Here is a 15111-nt window from a genome sequence, read left to right on the forward strand (position 1 = left end):
CAAAGTGTTCGTAATTACTTAAAATATCTTAAAATAAAAATCACTTTAAGTAATCCTAACTTTGAATTCGTATTGCAATTATTGTAGCTGTCAGAAAGGATAAGACAATCGAAATTAGGGTGATCGAAGAGACCATGATCAAAGGTAACCTAACTAAAATGGACGTGGTTCTAAAGTCGAATAGTCGTATGGTATTCCGAACATTTCTTACTTTCACAAATCTTGGATCAGAATTTAACCTATACTCGTGTTCTCGCGTTAATTTATACCTGCAGTTGTTTGAGAACCTCTCGCTTCTATTATCCCTAAGTAAAATTCTCGGAAGCTAATAGATTATCGGAAATTAGCTACTTCAGAGTCTCTTTATAGTAATGCTGATTTTTCGTGCGATGTGATTAATACGTTTTCCAAGTAGCTCGAAGCATTTAGGTTCGCGCTATCTAATACCCGCTATTCATAAATGGTTACTTTACTACCGTTATTACGGCCTCGTAGTTATTCTGACACACCTGCTGTCTGCAATTTCATTTATTTAGAGTACACGTGCACTGTAAAGAGTCTTCCACTAAATAAGCGAGTAAATAAATTTTATATGCTTTTCTACTGGATTATCTCAGGAATTCCTCCGCTACGAATGCCATAGGAGAGTTATAAGGACTCTTAAAAATGCATCGTGGCTAAATAGATGTACGATAAATAAGATAAACGTAGTTAAAGGAAATAAAGTACAGTCTCAGACATAAATAACAATCTTGTTATAAGAAATTGACCAAGTGACAGCGATAAGTCCAAATCTTTAATAGGAAATAAATTAGGTTAAATTAAATAAATTAGGAAAACAATAAAGGTTACGAAATATTCTCAGATTCGTCGCGAAAATAATGATCATTTTTAATGACTGTATCACGAAAAAATCTGGGTTTCATAAAACACTGAAATTTAATTCTTTATCGAGTTTATTAAAAAATTTTATTCACGTTCTTTTATGGAATATTTATGAAAAATTAGGTTCTACAAACCTCAAACGATATATAGAAGACGAACAAATTTTCCATATCCCATATGCAAATTTACTATTAATCATATAATTCTATAAAATAGCTCTGATTTTAAACCACAGTTAAACGAACCTAATATATTTGAAAACTGTAACAGTTAATCCATCGTACGTCAACACGATCTATATTATGCCACCGACTCACATAATGTTACATGACCCAACTCAAACCGATAAATTTATCAATCTGTTCCACATATTCTGAATAAAAATTGCATTACACTATTTCAGCTTTACAAGTACGATAATTCCTTGCATTAAATTTTATATATCTATAGGACCTAATCTGCGGCAACAACTCATATTAACCAACTAATCGGCCTACCTCGTATATTTTGAATAAAAATTGCATTACAATATTTCAAATCTATAAGTGCGATAATTTCTCACGTTTTATATATCAGTAGCTAATCTGACCTAAGTCAGTGGACTTACCCTATGAGCCTAACTCAAATTAATAACTTCGTTAATCTGTCCCGCACATTCTGCCAGGAAATTACATCGCGATATTTTCATTCTACGACCGCGATAATTTTTTACATTCTACACGCATGTAGAGGTTAATCGAACCTGTCACAAATCACCTTTCATCGAGCTAACCTCGCGATTGCGAAGAGGCCCTTATTTACAGACCATTGCTGATAGCCACGCGTCATTGACTTAGGAAACACACATAGCTACCGAATTCAAAATAATTTACTCATTTCCCGCCACTCACCATTTTCAAAATCCAAGTATTGTTTCTGTCAAAGGGGTTATGATGCAAAGGAATAGTAGTCAGTGGAAAAGGGGTTATGACGCAAAGGAATAGTAGTCAGTGGAAACTGCGGAAAAACTGTATAAATCTTTATTCAACGGACGAACGGTTAGAACTGACCTGTATAGGCCCACGCAGGTTAGAAGTCGTCTTCAGAAGACTGGAGACAAAAGACAAAACGCAGGGGAAGGATATCGCTAATGTGATAGGAGTCTTTATTTGGATGGCATCACCCTGCATAGGGATCTATGTTTGCCTCGAGGAACCATCAAGCCTATCAGTTTTTGAAGCAGGACTAAGTGACGCAATGGGTCGTCATAGGGCCTATGAAACCCTGGCTGAAAAGTTCGACGGGACTCTTTTTCGACAGTCCACCGTATGCATCACGCACCTCACCAGACTCAAGCCTCCGCGCATTTGTACCGCAAGGGAATAAAATATAATCAAAGTTTATAAAATATAATCTCTATAAATCCGATCTTTACATAGCGTGTTGCTTCCTTAGCAAAAGTCTTTATTCAATTGACTGATGGACTTCTTACATACTGACCTCCACACTCTGACTGGCACCCTTATTTAGCCATTCATTCTCTCTGCTTTTCACACTCAGGCTTCCTTCTCAATCGTGAGTCTTTCCCCGCAACTTGGTGGACCAGGTACTTCAAAAACATGCCGTACTTATAAACTAATTTTCATTCTATCGCACTCGGCTGTCATATACGTCCATCTTTGTTCTAAGTTCAAACGCACCCGATATTCTTTCAAGGCTCTACTCATTCCAATTCTACACTTATTTTATTAGAAAAATAATATATGAATATTATAAAAGTAACAAAGATAATCAGGTCTTGTGAATTTTCCCGTCACACGATCTTCGTGCGTCCAGCAGCCTGCTGCAACCGTGAATCTCTGGTAACACCTCGGATCATTCTCGCAAATTTCCCAGACACCGAGTACCATCCCATCCGATCCTTCCGTGCAAAGCTTCGATGCATCGATAATTCACGGTTAACGCACTTTTACGCCGATTCCGATCTGGCAGCCTTCTCTTATCGCGATGCACATGCCAGATACATGGCGGCTTTATCGTCCGGGCCCGTTGTTATCGTCGTATTCCATCGTTTTATAAGAGTATGCAAACACTTTGTTCAGCGTGCAGTGGTGTGACAAACGCAGCCGCATCGTCAGGTGGCTTTATTCGGGTGATTACAGCAGGATCGACGAGTAACGCGCTTTATTATTATGCGGCCCGGCACCGCGTTCGCGCGGGGCTTAATGTCTGTAAAACACGTAGGTGCTATCGCGAACGAGAATCATTCGATATTTCATAACGCGATGGGAATTCGAACCATGTCTGACACGAGATTATCCGGCCGAATTTTTCGGTAATTATGCCAGTTCCGGAACACGTGTCCCGTTCCACCGGAGTTCCCTTCCATTTCTCGTACTTTGATTCGCGTACTTTGAAGATTCTTGTCGATTTTTTACTTGCTTTCTGGTTATTGCAGTTGATTCGGGAAATTTATTGCACGAAGTTGATATGAAAATAGGAATTTAGAGAATTTATTTTTGAAGCGAGTTTTGAAAATGGAAATTTGTCTAGGATTGAATAGAGGTAATAGTTCATTGATTAAATTTGGAGAATGAAGACTGGTTCAAGGATAATGTAGTATAGCGATGTTAATTAGTATACTCGAACGAACTTAGCTTCTCTGTTTATCTTAATTTCTTGAAATTATACGATAGTCGTAATTTATTCAACGTCTAGTTGATTATTCTATGAATAATCTAGTTATTATAGTGGAGTAATAGATACTGTATATTTCAAATCATGCGATAATTATCCAAAAATATTTGTCCTGTGTTAAATACTTGGTCAAATTACTCAAACAAACAAACGTACTTTGTTCTCTTTAATTTCCCGAAGCCATTCAATAATTATTCAAATCCATCTGATAAACCTGATACAAAGCACCCTATAATCACCCAGATCCTTTTAACACAAACCAATTATTCAAATTAACCATCGATCCATTCAAAAATTCGAAACTGACACTAAAACTCTGTCAGTAGATATTCCAGGATTAAGGAAGCATCAAATAATCCTCATTTTCCTAAAATCATACAATAATCATTTAAAACAATCTACCATTAACCAAATCTCCAAACTACCCAAGTATACAAAGCTACTGTTCTTACCCAAATCTAACACAAACTAACCACTTACATATTTATTAAAAAATTTGAAACTCGCACTAAAAATCTGCCAATATATATACCAGTATAAAAGAAGTATTAGATAATCTTGACTTACAAAATCATATAACCATTATTTAAAAATCCATCTACCCTGCACCAAATCTAAAAAGTTATTCAAGCAAACAAAGCTACTCTCCTTATCCAAACCCTCTCATCACAATCCAATCACTCAATCTAACCATCTACCAATTAAAAAAGTCAGAATTCGAGCTACAAATCTCTCAATACATACACTAGGATCTAAGAAGCATCAGATAATCCTCATTTTCCACAAATAATCATTCAAATCCCCATCTACCATGTACCAAATCTCCAAGCTACTCGAGCAAACAAAGCTACTCTCCTTATCCAAACCCTCTGATCACAATCCAATCACTTAGTCTTACCATCTACCAATTAAAAAAGTCAGAATTCAAGTTACAAATATCCCAATACATACACTAGGATCTAACAAGCATCAGATAATCCTCATTTCCCCCAAATAATCGTTCAAATCCATCTACCATGTACCAAATCCCCAAGCTACTCAAGAAAACAAAGCTACTCTCCTTATCCAAACCCTCTCATCACAATCCAATCACTCAATCTAACCATCTACCAATTAAAAAAGTCAGAATTCGAGCTACAAATCTCTCAATACATACACTAGGATCTAAGAAGCATCAGATAATCCTCATTTTCCACAAATAATCATTCAAATCCCCATCTACCATGTACCAAATCTCCAAGCTACTCGAGCAAACAAAGCTACTCTCCTTATCCAAACCCTCTGATCACAATCCAATCACTTAGTCTTACCATCTACCAATTAAAAAAGTCAGAATTCAAGTTACAAATATCCCAATACATACACTAGGATCTAACAAGCATCAGATAATCCTCATTTCCCCCAAATAATCGTTCAAATCCATCTACCATGTACCAAATCCGCAAGCTACTCAAGAAAACAAAGCTACTCTCCTTATCCAAACCCTCTCATCACAATCCAATCATTCAATCTAACCATCTACCAATTAAAAAAATCAGAATTCGAGCTAAAAATCTCTCAATACACACACTAAGATCTAAGAAGCATCAGATAATCCTCACTTTCTCAAGATCCTACAATAATCAAGGTACCCAAACAAGCAAAGCTACTCTGCTCCCCAAAATCGGACACAAATCATCCAATCTAACCACCTACATACCAATTAAAAACTTCGAAACTCCCATTACCATTATCCTTACATTATCTGCCATCAGCTAATCCTCCCTTTCCCAAAATCATACGATAATCATTTAAAACTTCATCTATGCTGCACCAAATCTTCAAGCTACCCAAGCAAAACAAAGCTACTGTCCTGACCCAAACCTAACCCAAACTACTAGTCATCGAAAGCCACTCAACACAAACCAGTGAGCGAACGAAACTCACTCACCCATCGAAAACTTCAAAAGCCGCACCAAAAAGCCAGCGAACGCATACACCGACACGGAAGGTGCAGCAGACAGGCTGAAAGGCGCGAAGTAGCATGCATCGCGATCGATATTGGCATACACGAGTCTGGTCCAGCGTGCTGCAAACCGGTTCCGGCTCTCGCGAGGCATCAGCATCGGTGACACTAAAGAGGAACGGCACCGGGGAATCCTAATTATTCAATCAAGGGCTCGTTACGTTCTTACGACACGCCGGGTGTCCGTGGAGCGTGAAAATGGCCGGCAACTCGCTCGCGTGTTGCCAATAATCGACGCGTCGTCCGCCAATAACCCGTGCTCGTTTGTCCAGGTAAAAACGCGCCGTGGTAAGGCGAGCAGGGGAGGAAATCTTCCTCGAGTGGCCGTGGGTAGCCGTTTGATCGTTTTGCATGCGTCGCGCGACGCCATCGCGTCCGCGTGTTTCCGTCACGTCTCTTCTTGCCTGGCCGTACTTCCCCGCTTTATATTTTCCTTCTCGGCGACCGTGACACTAAAGTCCGAGTGGCAGCCGATTCGAAACGGTATAAAAGGCGAATACCCGAGCCGTGGCGGAATAGTTGCCGGTAAAATTTCGCGGGACATGAGAGGCCAGCTCAGAACGATAATCTTGGCGACGTGTTTGGCGGCCTGCGCGGCGACCTGTCGTCCGGGATTGAACGCACGAGAAGATTGGTACCAGTGCGAGGGATTAAGCGATTTAAACGTGAGCAATTGCTGCTTTTGTTGACTATCTTGTTAGGAGCACTGCCTGCATGCCCGGGGTCGTTTAGCTGATCTTTCGATCCGTAGCTTCCTTGTCTTACCCGGTGCTATGGTTTTGGCATGAGCTTACGATTTTCCAGCTTTGCTTCACGTTCACGTCGAATTGATTTTTTAGTTTCTGAGATTTTTGGTATTCTATAGTCGTAGGAATCGATTTCTTAATTTTTGTGATTTTTTAAGTTTTACAATCCTAGGAATTGATTTCTTAATTTTTGGGATTGTTGAAGTCTTACAGTCGTAGGAATCGATTTTTCAATTTTTGAAAGTTTTGAAGTTTCGTAGCCGTAGGAATTGATTTCTTAATTTTTGAGACTTTTGAAGTTCTATAGTCGTGGGTATCGAGTTTTCTGTTTTTGAGATTTTCGAATTTTTATAGTCGTAGGAATCGATTTCTTGCTGTAAAAGGAATATCTAACTTTGGAAATATTGGTCATGGTTAAATATAAATTTATTTCCTTGGATAAGTATTGAAACGCGAAGCTTCTGAGTTTATATTATTGTCATGTCATAATAATGGGGTGCATGGGATTATCATATATATGTACATACTTGTATTTTGAAGGGTTCAAAAATTTCCCAAGTATTTGGATAATTGTGAGCTCCACGATTAATTTAATAGTATATTTATATCGGTATTTGGAAGATTTTCTTTCGTACTTTCAGTGTTTTTAAATCATTTAACACTTCATCAGCAGGCATGAAAAGTTATGTCAAACACACTCGAAGTCAATGAGATCGTATATGAGAAAGCTAATATTATTCAGCATAAAAATAAAATTGAACGACAATAAATTAAGAATAACAATTACAGAAATGATAATAAAAATTAAAATCAATATTTTCTTATAGGAAAATATTAAAGATGAAGCGAAAAACAGTATTACGTATTAATAACATTAATAATACGCATAATCATAGTCATAATAATAATAATACGCATAATCAATAGTACTCATTAATAATACGCATAATCAGCTGCAATATCTATGATCTATAATTATTATTGAGACATTTGAATTGCATCAGCTGCTGGGAATTACCTTTTACGTGTGCATCTCAGAAAATAGTACTACAGGAAATAACTTCGTTATTCTCAATTCAGACGAAACAGATACAACAGAAAAGTAGATATTAAAGTACACAAATGAAACGTAACAGTAATTTTCGTTCTGTCTCAAACAGATTTTTCCGTCAGCCAAATATTTAGCTTGCATTTATTTACAATTACAATATTTACAACCACGCACGAATTAAATTTCATTTTTCCTGCGTATACAAATCTGTTATTATCTCAGCTCCGTTAAATACAACGGAATTTACTTATCCAAATAATTACTTACTTTAATCATTTCATGCGATTTAAATAATTGAAATAACACGTAACATCGATGTGCTTGCTCTCTCCAGATATTTAACATTCCAAATATCGAACAACCACTGAACCACGTTACATTTCCCTTATTACCACATTTCCAAAAGGAAAACACGTAATTCTTAACCCATTCGCTCCAAAATTATTTCCTCGCGAGGAAAAAAATATTTTTGAACGATTTTGACTGTGAAATGCAGGATACTAACGTGGAAAATTTTAATACTAAGTTAATATTTTGATATTCTCAATGATTTTTATATTTTCAAAATAGGAATATAATATATAGTAAAATATTTATTTTCTAGCCCATTAGTTTCCAAATTGCCTTTCCACAAAAGTGGAAAAAATTTTCTTTTCCATTTTGATATTATCAGATTATATAATAACATTCCAAACTTCTATATTTAATTAGCAATCTCGATATCGCGAAATTTTTCCTTTTAATATCACGTGACAACTGTGGATAGAAATAGAAATCAATTTTTTATACGTATTTTAACAATTAACAAATTAATATATTTATATAATAATATTTAAATATCGACATCAATTCGCGATATAATATTTTAAACAAGAAGATTCACGCTATCTAGAAAATTCTTCTCTATCTGTCGCTCTCTCACACTCTCATTAACACATATTTACTCTTCGAAGATTCTCACGTAGCTGTTTCATTCTGGCACATTCTTCTAAACATTTTTCATCAACATTCGCACTAGATTCCACTCGTACATATTATATTTACGTCATACCAAATAACTTTCATTTATTCTACCTCAATATCATTCACACATATAAAACCAACACTCACACACTCATAAAACCAATACTCACACAACGGGAGCTTGATTATATGTCGCGTGACAGTCAATGTGTCAACTATGATATAAATATCACGTCCTCACTCAGTCGCTCTGATAACAAATTAAAATATATACATACAATGTAGACTCATGTGTCGTAGTATGCGTGGTGTTTCATTGTTCCCCAACTCTTTTTGCGTAAAACGCAGAAATGTATTCCCCATTGCTTCCCAGACACGTCTTCCAAACTTCGTTCTGTACAAAATTGCTATAAAAATCAGTAGAGTTAAGTATAAGAAACATTTAAATCTCAAATGCTTAAATACACCTTTCTGAGAACTTCATTTTGTCCCACGAACCTCTTCTACGCTGAAGAAGTCGAAAGCCCGTTTAACTCTTTTTGAGGTATGCTGGGATTAAAAGTGTCCCACCTTTTTGGTGCACCATAATGCATGGTGGGACATTTTTAGTCCCACCTCGAAATATCGCAATAGCTGCATGCACGTAAGTTTATATATCGTCTTATTTACGTATAGCAGTTGGTAATACCTTTGACAAATGTTATAAATGTATTCGCTTATGTTGGCAACATTCAGCATGCCAGTACAGATTCATCAATTGTGGAAGGTTCATTAGTAAAAATATTAGTAAAAATATACCAATTTTGTTTCATTTAAAATGCGATAAAATTCCTATGCAACATGGGTCTATTTTATTTCTTAGTTAAATAAAAATACCATAGAAGGACCAGAGACCCCCACGAAGCTCACAGAACAGTACCTAAAGAACCAAATCATGAGCAAGTGAAAAGCGAGAAAATAAAGCATTCGATAAATAGTTGCAGATACCAGTCGGAGCCGCGGGGATCAACATCATCAACTCGAACATCAGCAAGATAAAGGCTAACGCGTTGTCCAAATACGCGGACTCGCTGACAGAGCTGAACATAACCGGCTGCGGGGTGGAGGAGATCGAGCCGGATGCTTTCAAGGGTCTTAATAAATTGCAAGTGCTGGGCCTGGTGAACAATAAGATCCGAAAGATCGACGCCTCCTGGATCAAGGGATTACCGAATCTGCAAGCTCTAATCCTGTGGCGTAATCGGATCGTGGATATAGATCCGGAAATTTACGATCTCCTGCCGGAGCTGCGCGTCTGGGACATAGCCTACAACGAGCTGAACGCGTGTCTCTCGCCGGACCTGCTCAAGAAGCTGAAGAAGCTTCGAAGAATCTTAATCGCCGGCAATCCCTGGTCCTATAAGTGCCGCTCCTCCATGACCTGGTACCTGGGTAGCAATCACATCCGTTTCATCAAGGACTGGAGCATCAGCGACCTGCTGATCGAGGAGTGCATGGCCCACGAGCCTGGTGCCGAGGAAGACGACGCCATTTTGAACAAATGCGTCGACAGGAAGATCGGTTCCTCGGATACGTTGCCGTACAGCGTGGCTAGCTTGAACGAGCAGGTTCGAGAACTGACCCAGAAGGTCTCTAGCCTGCAAACCGACGTGGCTATGCTGAAGAAGGCCAAGATGTAATTGTACCATTGCTTGGTCTCGACACTTCCCGCGGGATGGGTAGACTATGACGACTGAAAACACTATTGCAGTTAGGATTTTTTACTCTATCATGTTTATTCCATGCTTCCTGGGACAGTTTAGGTATAGATTTTGGGAGAAAGGGACTATTCGGTTGATGCAAAAGTCGCGTGTATTACCAAGATTGATGTGACCTCTCAGGATCCGCAAAGAGAAACAGAGGGAAAGAAAGCTTGTTGCGAATTAACAATCTTTAGAATATAGGAAATAGGGAATAATTCATAGAAATTCATCATCACCGTCGTGAATAGTAAAGAATCTTTACAATCTTTGCATTAATTTAGTTCACTCAGCGCAGAAAGGATCAGGTATATCATAATCAACGAAGGTATACAGAGTTGGCAAAGAAGACTGTTGCATGTATACAAAAATCGCGCAAATTTTTCCCCGCATATTCCGAAGGCCAGTTTGGCCTTCAGAGATCAACAAAGAAGAGGTCAACCATCTGACCACGCGAATAATATTGTCACGAACAGTAAACAACCTGCGCGATTTTGTCATCGACGAGAAAGTCAGCCATCACCGCGTAAAGCCTCGAGACCAGTCCTCGCGTCCAGCAGCCTACTCTCCCAATACGCGAATCTTTCGAAACGCTTCAAATGTAATCACCAGCATGTATCTCATTGTCAGTCGAAACTCGGACGGCTTTTCCATATTAATAAACAGCCTTGGCAGAACGAAGATCCTTGCCGGATACGCGTGGTTCCATTAATAACCCGATCGCATCGAGCGAGGGTCGACTCTTGATGGACACTGCTTGCGATGCAGTCCTTGCACATCTCCGTGAGTCTGTGCGAGAAAAAGCGGCGGAAAAGCGGCGGGTTCTGCGACAAGCATTGCGTATCGGGCCGGAGGACCGTTAATATCTAAAGACCTAAATCACAATGGCACGTCATACGTGCGAACCCCGTTAAATCACGACGCGTCTAGTAGCTGATCCACGGATCTCTGGCCGATTCTCTCTGGGACAAGAACATTCCGACTACGGTTAGCCGCCATTCATCACGCGGCGGCGGCGTCGGCGTCGGTTAAAAAATGCGTATCGTACACGCGGACGGATCACGCTCGCGCACGCTCGTGAGATCTTTGACGCGGTTTCCGCGGTCATTAATAATGCCGCTGGAGGCGGCGAGCCGCGCGAAAAAATAGCGGACCCTTGGGGACGGGAGGAGGGCGAGCGAGCGCCAGAACAGAGGATATATCAGGCCAGCTGCGAAACCGGCAGCGGCAGACAGTTCCGGCGCGATGTGTGTGCAACTGTCCGTTGCAAACGGTGCTTAAGCGTTTAGCCTGCTGCCGCGCAGCGCCGCCGACGTGCGCGCCGATAAGTGCGCCCCGTATCGGCTGCGACTCGCTAACGAGACCCACGTCGCGAATCTCCTCGCCAATCTCGCCGCAACCATCTCGCTTTCTTTCCGCCAGTTTCTTAATCAAATGCTATGATTCTTAGGTACCGATCGAGCTGGCCGGACTTTCATGCGTTTCATTCTCAGATTTTACACCGGTTTAGTGTTTTTTGCATTTAGATCCATTCAGTATAATTGTCTAGAGTTTGTCCAGGTGTTACCTAGAGTACCGTTGAGATTTTCTCGCGTTGGTGAAATTCGCGAAGATTTTTATTGCGATTTAAGCGGTTGACAGAGAATTAGCGGATTGGCGATCGGAACCGGTAGGCGGCCCATAATCCGGCGTTGTTCCCGTCCGTTCTTTCCATTTGTATTTAATCAGACGGTGCTGGCGCATCGCGAATCCTTGGCGGATGCTATTGTAGCGGCGCAGGGAGCGCGCGAGGCGAGCACGGTAGGCGCACGGTAGGCAAAGACCTTAGGAAAGGATATTGTTCCACCTCCTGCACGGAGAGAAACTGCTCGCGGTCGGTGATTTATAGAGAGGATCTCGTGCGCCTCGTGCTGCACCGGCATCGTCCAGATCCTCCTCTTCGTCGTTGTCTTCGTCGTCTTTGGACGCCGGAGTCGTGGCGCGGCCAACCATTCTCCGTATGCAGAGTGCTCCAGTTCCCACGCAGCGGGGCTATGCACTCTCTAAGCGTGTTCGCCGGTCCAAGTCATACCGGATCGCGGCTCCGTCTCTATGCGCCGCTTCTATGCGCTCCTGTTACGCACCCGTCCCGCTGCAGCCGCTCGCTGCAACCGCGAGCGCAGCCAGCATTAGCATCCTCGAACGCCTTTTGCGGACCAGCAAACCGCCGCTCGTTATTCTCTGCTTCGAGGGATGTTTCGAGGGCTCCACGAATCGCCTTTGGTCCACGATTTTCTCCTCACTGTCGTTTTTCCCATGACTTCCCTGACAATTTTTCCCCGCATTTCGGCAGTTTTCAGAGCCAGGTGTGCCTTTATCGAGATATCTCCTTGCTTTCTGCAGTTCCTGTCTTTTGCTTGAGACCCGATTTCTTTCTCAGTCCAGATGTCTTTATTACGATTTTTCCTTTTCTCTCTTTCGTTCTAAAGTCCTCCAAGCATCTCTCAGTTCTTGGTTTAAATCTTGGTTTAAGTCTCCGAGTCGTTCCCTCTTGTCCTATTTTTATTATTTGGTCGAGGTGTCTTTACCTTGTTATTCCTTTCTACATTTCCCTATCTTCCGACTATGGTGTCTGTATTTCGATATTCCTCATTCCTCCTGTCCCTGATTCGATATTTCCTATATTCTACTTCTTCGTAGATCTTATTCTCATTTCTCAGTCCAGGTGTGTCTAATTTTGTATTTCGATTTTTCTCCCCGTGTCTCGGTCCAAGTGCCTTTAATTTTACATATTGCGCTTCTCTCGTTCGCATCCTCGCGAATCCTGCGATTTTTTACCCAAGCACACGTAACTCGATATTTCTTTTATTCTCCGCTCGTCCTCTGACATTTGGCCAAGGTGTCTTCATCCGCGCGGCCCGGGTACTATTTATTTTACATTGTGCCCGGTTCGCGATAAATCATGTTTAATAAGCTATAAGTCACGCTTTTGCCGGCTGATATTTATGATATGTTGATCCTTATCCGAATGATGTACATTAACGATCGAACCGAGAAATCTGTGTACACGGGATCGCCGGGTCGGTATCTATCCTAGGGTGCCTAGGTGCAACGCGCGGTAGGCAGGTAACCGCTTATCTGACAGAAACGTATCGAATGCAAATATCTTATGGTAGACGTGTTCGCGGGTAAGAACAACTGATACTGTAACGACGTGATTTATTCGGCGACTCCTTCTTCTTTCCCGTCTTCCATCGTGCTCGATTTTATATCAACGGGTATCGCGCCAGATCGATAGCTGGTAATTCGAGTACCTCGGTTCTTAATTCGAGTATTAGCAAACCCGGGGCGTTTAGACGTACGGGATAATGGAAGATCGCGAAACGAGGACAAAGCAAGGAAGTTCTAAAGAACCGAAGCTTAAGCCGGATCATGGTTAATTAAATCTAGACTCTGCTAATTATCGAAGCGAGGAAAGTGACTTCTATGACCATATTTTCTTGATGTACTCTTATGAGCCGAGCTTCTGTCAGTGGCAGAGGCCGGCGCACGTGAGTCTGTTATTTTACACGTGTCGTAATCGATCGATCTAACATTTAAATGCATCGTTCGCGTCATTAATAAAATCTAGTAGCCACCTTCGTAGACGCTGCTGGCTGCTAGTAAATGCGGCCGTGTCGATCTCTTAACCCCTCGCCTTATTATCTCGCGTGTACCGGGTGACTCGGTTGGACCAGCTTGCGTAATTTTCTCCTTTGTTCCTGATGGCGTGGATAATGCTCGTTACGCAATCTGAATGACATAGAAAAATAAAAAGATGTTATGTAGATGATGCAATTTTTGGTTGGAACATTTTTGTCATTTTTTGGAATTGGTGGAAGATTGATGTAATACAGTGGAGGAATTAAACGATTACTGTAATTGAAAAAGGAGGTAGAAAACTATTATAACGATTAAGAAAACTATTATTGTAACAATTAGAAAGCTATTATTAAACTATTAAAACGATAAGCTATCCTGTGAGAAGGTTTAAAGTGTAATTAGATGACAGTATGGTTACTCGATGCTTGTATCGACGTTGTAATTTAAAATTATAATTGGAATAGGGGAAGGTTAGGTTCAATTTTAATAGATGTCGATAGAGAATATACAAATTATGGTTAATTGGCTCAATAATGGTTTAGCTCTCTACGATATTATTTCACTTGGAAAATACATAATCATCTACATATGTATTTTGTATTACTATTTCATGTATATCATATGTGTCATGTGTATTATTTTATTTCATTTTCCCATTACATTATGAAATTGTATTCCATGGCTGTACTATTAAATTGAAACAATTATCTGGAAACTAAGCAATAATTTCATATACCTTGTCACGTCCCAGATTTCAAATTAAACTAAAAGTACCTAATCAATCGTCATCTTCCTCCTCTACAGCTTCAACAATCGACCCAAGAACCCAGGTCATAGAAGATGAACACGTCGACTATCTTGCATAAGGGTATTTTTTCATTGCTCTAAACTTAAAATAAAATTGTAGAATTTTCTTCCTATATCGACAATCTAAATTATTTAGGGCATTCCAGTCACTGATCATCATCATGAAATAATTTGCAGTATGAGGTTGCCCAACTGTGGCAAAAAATAATTTATACCTGATATGCATGCATATATGTACCTTATTTTTGTATTTTATGAATTTCAAATATATATTTAAATCGTTTCTAAGTTTCTTTCTGATAATTTTGTTAATAAATTATTTTTTAAGTCGAAAATATAAAATTTTGCAAATCATTCAAACTCCTTTAAATTATTTAGATTTACTTTAATCTTTGAGATTTTGTACATGATAGTATTTCAATAAATGATAATAAATGATTCAAAATTGGCTGATCTTTCAAAAAATATTTTGAAATTTAACAGGTTGTAATTTTTGCTTTCAGTGAAACCTAAAAGAAATTTCAGTGGTTAATGAAATATTTAATTAAAATGTTATTTTTTAGTTCTTAAAATCTTTTTATTTATATAAACTCCTCTCTTTGTGATTAATAACTTCTA

General features: G+C 39.6%; 1 protein-coding gene across 1 annotated transcript; it reads left to right on the plus strand.

Moving 5' to 3' along the window:
- Positions 1-6057: 6057 nt before the first annotated feature.
- LOC108554865 (leucine-rich repeat-containing protein 70) lies at positions 6058-11480 on the plus strand. Its single transcript, XM_017910273.1, has 2 exons — positions 6058-6231; positions 9304-11480. The coding sequence occupies exons 1-2, from the start codon at positions 6109-6111 to the stop codon at positions 10003-10005; spliced, it is 825 nt and encodes a 274-aa protein (XP_017765762.1). The 5' UTR covers positions 6058-6108; the 3' UTR covers positions 10006-11480.
- The last annotated feature ends 3631 nt before the right edge of the window (positions 11481-15111 follow it).

Source organism: Eufriesea mexicana, unplaced genomic scaffold (assembly GCF_001483705.2).
Source record: "Eufriesea mexicana isolate 0111107269 unplaced genomic scaffold, ASM148370v2 scaffold89, whole genome shotgun sequence".
Lineage (NCBI taxonomy): Eukaryota > Metazoa > Arthropoda > Insecta > Hymenoptera > Apidae > Eufriesea > Eufriesea mexicana.